The sequence below is a fragment of the Phocoena phocoena genome, chromosome 1 (assembly GCF_963924675.1).
Source record: "Phocoena phocoena chromosome 1, mPhoPho1.1, whole genome shotgun sequence".
NCBI classification, from domain to species: Eukaryota; Metazoa; Chordata; class Mammalia; order Artiodactyla; family Phocoenidae; genus Phocoena; species Phocoena phocoena.
In genome coordinates this window covers 100,641,876-100,653,667 of record NC_089219.1, presented here as the reverse complement: position 1 = coordinate 100,653,667, position 11,792 = coordinate 100,641,876, and the positions used below count along the sequence as shown (strand labels likewise).

Below are 11,792 nucleotides of genomic sequence, written 5' to 3'. Positions count from 1 at the left end.
TTGTGAACTTGAAATTTTGTGTTTAAAAATTTTTTCCCATATTTTGTGCTTTTAAAAAGCCAAATTAAATTGCATTATTTAGAGCAGCAAGAAATTCTCCTAAATTTAATGATAGTTAGGAATAGTTTGAGAACTACTATTCTACTCTCATCAAATATTGTTGAGGATATGGTTCATTTTAATTTATTATGTGGATCGGGATTGAAATTCTTCATTGGCTTCACACTGCTTATAAGCAAGATACCTCATGACCTTCCCTTCCCTGTGGTAAGGTTCAATGAAGTAGATGCAGCCAAAGATGTTCAGAATCATTTCCTAAAGGAAGTTTGAATAATGTTGCAAAACAGAAAGGATTGCTCATAGCAAATAGAGGAAGTTCTAACAGCACATTTCCAAATTTTCTTCTTGACTATCTCAGACTAATTTTGTTCTCGTATTTATTGAACTTCTGTCCTCGAACAGAGGTGTTATGCTGATTTTTGTCTCGTTCTCACACCAAATGAGACACGCTTGGGTAGGTTTGTACCCATTGGGGAGGGAACTTATGCAAGCTGAGATTTGCAAGCTTTTTCTAGAACAGCCTCGCTATCAGGGCCCAAATGCTACATGCAGAGTGTGGCTTCCAGAAACAATGGCCTTTCCTGAGGCTTTGGTTGAAGAGTAGAAATACCTTCTCTAGAAATAGTTCTTCAGGCTTTCTGCCCTAAAAGGTGTATTGTTGCCAGGTAGGTGGTTGATTTTACTCTTTTTCTGTTCCTCCATATTTTACTAGCATTACATACAGGGGATTTTATGCAAGATTCCTGGTCAGGTGCTCTTCTTGGGGGCCACTGTGCCCCTGGATCCCATATAGACCAAGTGCTCTCAGTTTTTATAGCCAGAACCCAAATGAAGCTCAAAGAGTACTGGTAGGTGGGGGTGGGGTCCTGAAATCACACTTCCCTTAATGGAGGTTAGCACTTCCCCAGCTCTGGGAGAAACCCAGACTCTCAGAAGCAGCTGACTTTGCTTCATCCAAGAGAGAGTTAGGTCTATATGGCAGAATCAAAAGTTCTAAATAAAAATGCCTTCTCTGATGAACAGAAGTTTGCCACCGATCACACTGACAAGAAACCTTTTAGAAGATGTCTTAACTCCAAACAGTGTCTCCAAACTGGGCCTAAATGAACTTTTACAGAGTTCATTTGGGACATGAGGAAACAGAAGGTGTCAGCAGGGCCTTTGTGCTCATTGGGGATATGGGGAGAGGCAGAACCATCCATGAGACTTGTAATTCTGCCTTTTCCCTAGGAAGCAAGAAAAATTGTGAACTTTGCTGAAGGGTGATGGAGTGGAATAGTCTCAGAGCTAAGCAACCCACACACACATTACATTCTGGCTAGCCTCTTGTTTGTTAAAAACTTGAATGGCAACCAGGTTCCTTTCCTGACAAGGAAGGCGCTAGGGCCCAGGAGTGAGGTGCTGGCTTTGTTGTGTGACCACAGAGTCTGGTTACGTACTAATTTCCTCTAGGGCTTGAGATGAAGTCAGTAAACCACAACCTTCAACATGCTCTGCTCAGGTGGCAGCAGTGGCTTCTCAGTGCTGTCTCGGCCATGACACACATCTAATATGCCCTCCCTTAAACCACTTGTAGACTGTCTGTCTTGCCCTGCAGCATGGACCAAAGAGAGATTCTGCAGAAGTTCCTGGATGAGGCCCAAAACAAGAAAAGTAACAAAGAGGAGTTTGCCAATGAATTTCTGGTAAGTCCTATGTGTGACATTCTCAGGGTAGTTACGTAGACTGTTCGATGACAGTGGTCCAACTCTCCTAGACCAACTTGCTCTTGGGATAAACTGACCTTTCAGGGGAAGAAGGTAACCTAAAAGTTTAACTTCTCTAAGTGATTTTTGTGTATTTTAGATGTTCTCTCCAAAATATAGTTTTAAATATTTTGTTTGCTAGTTCTTAGAGTTTGACTAGGAATCCTACAGATGATATACAAAATTCCAGTTGTATAAATCTAATATTAATTGAATATCTGTAGTTCCCAGGTATCTGAGTTGTGGTTTAGGCTTCAAATGACTAATTTTAATTAATATAAAGAGGAAAGAGATCAAGATTAACTTTTTATGCTTTTAGCCTCCCGTGGGTTCCATTTGGATAACAAAAACTCTTGAAGAGCACCGAAACTACTTTCCGCCATATTTCTTTTTTTTTTTATGAAGAAAAAATATGAAAACATGAGTGTTTGCAGTAACAGGGTTTCCTTAATCTTCTTTTGCATGGAGGGGTGGAATGGCTAGGATGGGGAGTAGAGAAAAGTGAGGGATGGAAAGAAACATAAGCACAAGGTAGCCTGGGGTCAACTGGATTTGATTACCCAGAGGAACACTGCATCTTCTCTGGGGGGAACGGTGCTTACTGATGCAGTGACAGCTGGGTAGGACTCACTCATCCTATAACCCAGCACATCAGATGACGTAGGATGTCTGATAGTACCTATCATGTATTTGGGAATACTTCCAGCTGGTGTTTCAGAGTTATAAGAACTTCAAACTTTACCTTTTCAGCTATGAGGAAATGGGAAAAATAAGGGAATTTAAATATAAAATCTGAAATTAAATCATGACAGTGTCATCAACCAAATTATCAACTACTTGCCATGTTCCTTAATCTCACCAAGTCTCTGTTTCCTGCCTTCTGAAATGGGGATCGTAATGAATTTCCTACCTCTCTACACAAGCTTATTGTGATGACTAAATATCAATAATCCTTAAATGTGGTCATTCATTCAGTAATATTTATTGAGCACCTTCTATGTACCAAGTTTAGTTTTAGGCACTGAGGATATAGCAGTGAACAAAATAAGAACCTTTTTGCCCTCATGGAGCTAACATTCTGGTACCAGATAGTAGATGTGAAAACACTCTGTAAAGTCCCGAGTGATTAGATGTTATGATTGAGTGATTGCATATTATGGTAGAAACCCCTGTGTCAGCTCAACTTGGATAATGCTGTGGTGTCATGAAAAATGCACTCTAGTTGCCACTAGCCAGGCAGTCTTAGTCCTTCTAAGTAGAGTTAGCAGGGAGGGAGGGAAAGTAGAAAGCATGGCCTATGTGTCTTAGACGTGTGCCTTCCCCTGGGCTATATGTCCTGAGCCAAATTCCCCCAATGCAGAGAGGTAAAAAGTGAGGTGAGGGGGCAGTGGCAGCCTCTGTTATTTTGGTTGTGTTTTTAAAAATAATATAGACTACATCCCTAATATTTTACCTTTTCTTAGCTCAGTCATTAGTCTTTCACCAAAATATAGCAGCTACCTCACCTCCTGTTTTCTCTGCCTCTAGCCTTGCCCCACCTTCAATCAATTTTCTGTTTAACAGCCAAGTGATCTTTTAATACTACAGGTCTGGTTATTTCTTCCCTGCTTAAAAACCTTTTATAGTTTGTATTTTTTCCAGCTGTTTAAAACTGTGAACTATAATATGCATTGAGAAAAGTACATAAAATGTAAGTATAACTGTAAAGCAGCCATCACCCAGGTCAAGGGATAGAACATTGTCAGCCCCAGAAGACCTCTACATGTCCCTTTCCCATCAGGTCCTCATCCCCACGCCCACCCTGTCCTGCCCTGCCGAGGAATGATCACTATCCTGACTTTTATATTAATCACTTCCTTGCTTTTCTAGCTCCTAATTCTAAGGACCTTGTTTTTGGGTGGTGATTAAGTGGAACCTCACTGTTCACTGACTCATGTCCTCCAGTGGAAAAACAGAGTCTTTCCCTCAGCCCCACCTAAAGGTTCAGCTGAAATACAAGAGAGAGTAGCTTTGGGGGAGTTGGGGAGCAGTGAATGAGGCCAGGCTACTTGCTTGGTATTCACAAGGTGAATACCACCCTTAAACTGGAAGGCTTTCCACCTGGTCATATACCACATTCCACCTTCAGCCCTTAATATCTTCTCCCAGGATTTGATGTTTCTGAGGTTTGAGGGCTGATTCTGTGACACAAGGCCACTGCTGGCCTGAATGGTGGTGCCTCTGTGGGAATTATCAAAAGTCATCTCTACTTACAGGTAGACATTCTGTACACCCTGCCCCGCCACTGAGTCCATGGCTTAGATTTCAGTCCTCACTTCCCCCTTGGCCAAGTATCTTTGTGCAGAGCACAAAGCCCTACTATGATAGCTAGAGCCAATACCATGCTGCTTTGGTCTTTTCCCAATGCCAAGACTAAACTCAATAATTCTTCTGTAGTTGAAACTGCCACTGACCACTCCTATAAGGTTTTCATGCATACATTCAAATATTTATTGAGTGCGTACTATGTGCAAAGCATTGTGCTAGATGCTGGTTCTGCAGTGCAATACTCCATGCTTTGGTGGAGCTTATCTTCTAAGACATTAGAGGACGTCTTAGAGAGACAGACATTAAACAACCAATTACTCTATTAAATATTTAATTATAACTGTGATAGTCTTGGTGGGGTGTCAAGGAAGCATCACATTCATTATCTTATTTATTACTCATTTTAAAAAAACCCTAGGGCTTCTCTGGTGGCGCAGTGGTTGAGAGTCCGCCTGCCGATGCAGGGGACTCGGGTTCGTGCCCCGGTCCGGGAAGATCCCACATGCCGCGGAGCGGCTGAGCCCATGAGCCATGGCCGCTGAGCCTGTGCGTCCGGAGCCTGTGCTCCGCAACGGGAGAGGCCACAACAGTGAGAGGCCCGCATACTGCAAAAAAAAAAAACCCCAAAACAAAAAACCCTATGAGGTAGTTCTGATCTCTGACTTACAGATAAGGAAACTGAGGCTCTGAGAGGGTAAATAATTGGCCTAAGCTCACTCAGCTGTTCAGCCATAGACATGAAATTTAACCTGGATCTGTCATATCAGAGCCTGTGAAATTAATCCCTATGCAATAATGTCTTGCTTAAGCCACTAACTGTAGTCCCTTGAAGGGCCTAGCATGAGGGTAAGTCTCTAGTTAGCATAGTTTCTATACAGCAGAAATAGCAGTGTGCAACCACACTATTGAAAATTTCTTAAAGTACTTTAAGAAAATAAAGCCTTATTTTTTTTAATAAAATAATATTATTGCAAGGTAAAATAAATTCACCATAGTACCAACATCCCAACAAATACAGTTTTGGGGGGTGTAGAAATTCTAGTTTTTGTCCATTTATATTGATAGGATGCCTTTTATATTGCTGTAATTATAAGCATAGCTAAAATTTTGTATCCTCATATTTTCACTTAGCATTGTAACAAAACTATCATGTTGGTTAAAATCGATATTAATGACTTTTAATGCAGGATAATATGATGAAAATATAATAATCAAAGTAATAGCTAACACTTCTATATCTCTTATAGAAACTGTTCTAAACCCTTTTGTATGTCAACTCATTTAATCTATTGAGGAAGGCACTGTTATTATCTCCATTTTATGGATGAGGAAAATGAGACACAGAGAAGTTAACTGACTCACTCAGGGTCACATACCAGTAAGTGGTGGAACTGAGTTTCCAGTTCCGGCAGTCTTGCTTTACCATCTGTACTTGTAACAACTTTGGAGTCATATAAATCTGGGTTTAAATTTTCCTTCTGCCTATAATTAGCTATGTGACCTTGAACAGAGTAACTAAAAAGTGGTAACAAATAATATTCACTTTGTAGAATTGCTGTGAAGATAAAAGAATGAATATATAAAATGCCTGACATGTAGTAGGCACCCAAATAAGTTAATTATTTCTCTATTTTTGGAAACTGAGGTTATTTCTCATTTTTCCTGATTATTGATAAAACTGCAATGAATGTTTCCATGTGGTTTCCCCCTTCCTTTGGGATTATATCCTGGGGCTAGATCCCCACAAGTGTTATTCCTGGACCAAAGAGTATTAGCATCTAATTGGTTAAGTTTTGCCAAATATATTTCCAACAGAGTTTTTAAAACTTGAGATATCTGAATTTATCGTCTTCTTTACCACCTTGATAGTCTCAATTTAATATCTAAAAAAGATAGTAATAGGTAAAATTTTTGACTGCCTATCATATCCTAGGCAATCTAAGTGGTTTACCATATATGATCTTAATCACTACAACGACCCCAGGAGGCAAGCATTATCTTCATTTTACCCATGAAGTGGCAAAACCAGGATTTGAAACTCCGGTATGTTTGATTCCAAAGCCTCTTAGCCACGATACTTAAACTGCATCAAGCAAAATCATAGCATGTTTTATTTTTCTAATTTAATTAGTGTCAAATTGTACTTTGTTATGTTAATTTGATTTATTTGATTTCTGAGCCTGCCAATTTTCCATGACTATTTTCAATCTGCATTTCCTCATATGAACTTTCGGTTCATGTACTTTCCACAATAGCTAATCATGGAACCATGTTCCAGACTCTGTGCTTGAGTGCTTCACGAACAGAACCTCATCTAATTCCCAAAGAGCCCTTTATAATGAATGGCTAACAAAGTCCCACACGGACCAGTAGCTGAGTGCTTCTCCAGCTTCTTACAGCATGTTCATTTTCTTGTCTTTGTCATGCTTCCTCTGCCACAGGACTTTGCACATGTGCTGTTACCTCTACCTCGAATATTCCCCCATACTCCTCTTCACCTAGTTAACACTTCATAATTCTTCAGATAACGGTTTGCTGGCCGCTTTCCCAGAGAAGCCTTCCTTGACCTCCCTAAATATATCGAGTAAGTTCTCAGCACCATGTGTCATTTTTTAAAAGCTTCTTCTTCCCCCAACCTCACCCCAGCTGAATTGAAGGTATTCATAGCACTCATTACAGTTCCAGTTTTATATTTATTTGTCTGATTATTTGATTAATGTCTGCTTTCCCATCGGATTGTAGCTCCACAAAGGCAAGGCTCAGATTTAGTTCTTATCTTGATATCCTCAGCATCCAGCATAGTATTTGCTGTGTAGTAAACACTGAGGGTCAGAGAAATTAAACAACTTACCTAAGGTCATGGATTTCATAAGTGGTAGAACTCAGATTCGAAATAAAGCTGTTTAACTTTTGAGCTTGTGCTCTTGGTCCCCTCCCGCCACCCTGCTCTATTGCTTCCAATTTATCCATTGGTCTTAACCTCTTAAACTTAAAAAAATCATAGAATATAACATACACAGAAAAGTGCTTTAAACGCAAACATAAAATTTAACAATTAGTAATAAAGCAGGCATCTATATAAGCATCACTCAGATCAAGAAGTAGAACATTACCCACACCCCAGAAATCCCTTGGGTGTCCTTCCAGATCACAACTTCCCCCAACTCCCACCTGACTAGAGGTAAACACTATCATGAGATTACTTTTTTCTTTGTTTTTCAGCATAGCTTCAAGGCATATATATCACAAAGCAAAAGAGATTAATTTTACGTGTTTTTGAATTCTATGTAAATAAAATCATGTTATATATACATTTTTAATATCTTCCTTCTTTCACTCTACATTGTGTTTCTAAAATTCATTTGGTTGCATGTAGCTGGGTCTTAATTTTTTCTAATTATTTTTATGAATTCTGTCAAGGTTCAATATATGCAATTACTGTTGTGATCACAGAGCGCATGGAGAGAGGCCAAGCAGTCGCTTAGGGTGATATTAACTATTTTGGATCACCATAGTCCCGCGTCTCGACTTTAGCTTTGCTGATCTAAAAATTCAATTTTGTCAGTATGCTGAGAGTGATCAGGATCAGGCAAACACATAAGAAATTCACCAGAGGGCTTCCCTGGTGGCACAGTGGTTGAGAGTCCGCCTGCCGATGCAGGGGACACGGGTTCGTGCCCCGGTCCGGGAAGATCCCACATGCCGCGGAGCGACTGGGCCCATGAGTCATGGCCGCTGGGCCTGCGCATCTGGAGTCTGTGCTCCGCAAAGGGAGAAGCCACAGTAGTTAGAGGCCCGGGTACCACAAAAACAAACAAACAAACAAAAAACCAACAACAACAACAAAACAAAAAGAAATTCACCAGAAACAAGAATACCAATTTATTAATTTTGGGCAGAGAAAAATCACTATCAAACAGAGTAGAAGTTTGCATTGGCTGGCCAGCATATTCTCTAAATTTGGAGAGAAACTTACATGAGAAGCCAATGATAATCAGAAAGTTGCTTGAAGAGCATAGTGATTTTAATGGCCTCAACTGTGATGGTATGAAGTCTTCATCTCCCTGTTTGAACCCTCAGGTTGGTGGCCACCACTCTTTTCTGTACAACACTAGGGACTTTACTTTCCTTTTTCTAAGCTTAATGAGGACCATCCTCTTCCATTAGTGTATTTTTCTTATCCGATTGACGATAATTTACAGAGGAATAGGTATTCACTTTGGTCAACTACTGCAACTGATTGTGGTTTTATGTCATGTACATTTTAGCCACTGTATTAAATGTGGGTTAAGGCTTGGTTATGTGTTTTTATGCTAGTCAATTTGCTGCATATCTTTATGTTTAAAACTCCTTAGATGTTTTTTTTCTTTTCTACATTGAAGGTAGTTGAGGCATCTTGATTTAGAAAGCATGTGTAAAAGTATGAATTGTGTAGAAAAAGTGAGAGCTTAGCTAATGACAAGTGTGCTAAATATGCATATATGAGCTCACTGGATGTCTATATGTATTTGTTCAAAGGCTGGATATGAATACAGAGATATGAACACAGCTTCATGTAGGTAGAGTAATTTGAGTATGGTGTATTTTCTTCCTTCTAAAAAATGTTTTGGAGTGAAGAAACCACAAAGGGAAATACAAATAACAAAAACATCGCTAATAACACTTTACTTATCAAAGACACCTATACTTAAAACATTATAATCCTAATGTTGACCAGCATTCAGAAATATGCAGTCTCCTACATTGCTGGTATAACTTTCTGGAGGCAAAATTTGTATATGGGTTCTGATATGTATTTAGTAATATGTATCAAAAGTCTTTAAAATGAGAAAGTTCTTTGATCACTCCAAAAAATTCATCTGAAGGAAATAATGAAAGATATTTATATAGATTTTGGCCACCTATTGTAATATTGTTCATAATTATTGTTTAGGAAGATTGGAAGCAACTTAAATGTCCAATAGTATAAAGGAGTGGGTTAAGTAACTCATGTTGCATCTCATACAATAGAATACTCTGCCACCATTAAAAATTATGTAGAATAATACAAATTGATATGTAAAGAGAGCAAGTTACAAAACCCTATATGCCGTGTGATTCCATCTTCATTACACATGTATAGGTAAAAGTTGGAATGTAATATTTTGAAATATTAAGAATGATTAACTGAGTAGTGGGGCTATAGGTGATTTTTAATCATCTTTTCTGGGTTCTCTATATTCTAAAATTTCTCCAATTAATATACATTATTAAAAAATATGCATTACTTTTTAACTTAAAAATCTACATCAAAAATTTTCCTTCAGTGTTGTTGGAATCCATTTAAATAATAAAAAGCCCAAAAAAAAGGAATTTTATGTTTCTTGGAGATGAGGTGCTTTTGTAGAAAAGGTAAATATTGTATTAATTAAATACAAAGGCGTATTTATTAAATTTGAAGGATTCAATGAACCCTAATAGAAAGAAGGTATCCAGTTGTGAAGGTCAAGTACTAATGACGGTTTATAATGCACTAGAAGTCAGATTGGTATTATAGCAACTTCTGGAGACTTATCATAGACAGACCAGAGAAGACCTGGATACATCTTAGTTCTATAGAGAAGATCTAGATACATCCTAGTTCTATATTTATTTATGGTAACAACACTAGCCAAGCAGTCACGAACACAGTACCTCCTGCCTAGCAAGTGCCCAAACATCTGTTGAATCGAAATGACTCATTTATGTGAATCAGCCTGTCACTTGAACATACTTATCAGCATTTCCTGACTTTTGTGCCCATTAATGTGTAGTTTTTTGCTGCTTCCACTGGAATAAATATATCACATTACCTCTAAAACTAATTTCTCCCAACTGCATCTCCAGTCTTTCACTAGGGACCACCCAGGCCCACATTTTCAGTTATTCACAGGACATTTAAAATACATTTTAAATACATGTCTTGCCATATCCTCACATTGTATTTATCTAAAGCTGAACCTCTTGGTTTACTCACCCCAGTTTAGCTATTGCTACCCACCTGCTCACTTACCTGACTATTGGATGGCCGCGCAATCCCCATAAGTTTGCCTGTCTAGCTGGAGATGATTGTATGCACACTCAGGGCCAGTTCAGTCTCGTCCCGCATTCCTACTAGTGGTACCCTTGTTTACTGGATGGAGAGGCCTGAGCTCCTAATTCCGTTTCTTAGCATTCATGCTTTCTCTATCCCGTTGGAGGCTTGGAATAGATAGTACTGACCTGCAGTTGTAAGGCATTGAGGAACTATCTTGAGAAACTCTGGAGACAGCCCAGCTTTGAGTCCCCTCTTCCGCCTGGCACAGGAGGGCCAAGACTGATTTTTCCCACACCCGAATGTAACTTATGCTGTTTTCTATACAATAGTGTGGTCCTCCAAGGCAAAGGTATTGTGCTTCCTTTTTCCTTTCTGTTCTCTTTTGGGAGTGACCTTAGTTCATTTACTAATAATTACTTTTCTAGTCAATAAGATGAACATGCAATAGGTTCAGTCCTGATTCCTAGAGATTCATGGCCAGGACCTCGGTTCTGTTTTCCTGTCTTGAAAGGAAAGGGGTAGCATAGCCCACAAACCAAACCAGCTTACTGTTAGCTTATCAAGCATGAACAGAATCTGGTTTCTCATACATTCCAACTTATCAGGGGCTCCGGAGGCCCCTTTTCTTTATTCCCTTAGCAACTTTTCCTTATTCCCCAATTGTTCTTGTTGGTGCTGCCTCTAGGGAACTCACACCCACTTGGTGGTTGGTAGAGAAATACTTTCTCCCTTTAACCTATCCTTTCTCCCCCAATCCCAGCCCACCCCCCATAGCCCTACTTTCTCTTCTATACCCTTTTGCTTCCTACCCTCAGAGTTTCTCTTTTTCTGGTGAGGTTTATCAGTTCTCTGTCCTAAGTTGGCTCTGATTTTTTCTCTGTTGGGGTGTTGGAGCCTGGGGCGTCTAGCAGGGAGAGAAGGGGAATGAGAAAAAGATCTTCACAGTGGTTTGACCTCTAGGTAAGATATCTGAAAAAAAAAATCTTTCACGCTTTCCAAATTAACAATTCTACAGGCATTTTCTATGTGATGTTCTGCTAAAAGAATGTCCCCATTTAACATCCAGCCAGATAACTCTGGAAGAAGGAACAGTAGGAAATAAAAAGCCATTCTCTCCCATTGTTGAAGGTGGCAGTGAAGACAGCTAAACAAACATAGGTTAAACACACACACACACACACACACACACACACACAACTTTTATCTGTGAAATTTTACCCAATTCATTTAGGCATATCTTTCAAAAAGAGCTTTGCCTATGACATTCTCCCTGGAAAGCATTCCGCAAGCAAGCAAAGTGAAACAGATAAAAACAGTGTAACAGGGAGTATACTCTGTTCTGGACATTTTTAGAATGAACTGCTCTGGGAGTTGACATCTTTTCAGCCGCCCTGGAATCAACGGCAACCTGAAAATTATCATTCTGAAGGTGCACAAGAGCAGAGAGAGCTGAGAAATTGGTATAACTTGGAAATTGATACGAACTGGAAAGATTTTCTATTCTTTCATGTATTTGTGCCACATCCCTAAATTTCCAAACTAGGCCACTTACATCCATCTTGGCGTAAAAATATGCTGTATAATGATCATTTCAGCATCTCTCCTCCTAAATCCAATTCTGAAAA

The 11,792-nt window shown here is 39.3% G+C and overlaps 1 protein-coding gene across 4 annotated transcripts in view; it reads left to right on the top strand.

The window, feature by feature from the left end:
- Positions 1–1,658: 1,658 nt before the first annotated feature.
- The window catches only part of PTPN22 (protein tyrosine phosphatase non-receptor type 22), a 50,000-nt gene continuing 39,866 nt past the window's right edge, over positions 1,659–11,792 (top strand). For all 4 annotated transcript variants that reach the window (XM_065878006.1, XM_065878019.1, XM_065878011.1 and 1 more), the window contains exon 1: positions 1,659–1,745. In XM_065878006.1, the coding sequence (XP_065734078.1) occupies positions 1,659–1,745 (87 nt within the window). The remainder of the gene's footprint in view (positions 1,746–11,792) is intronic.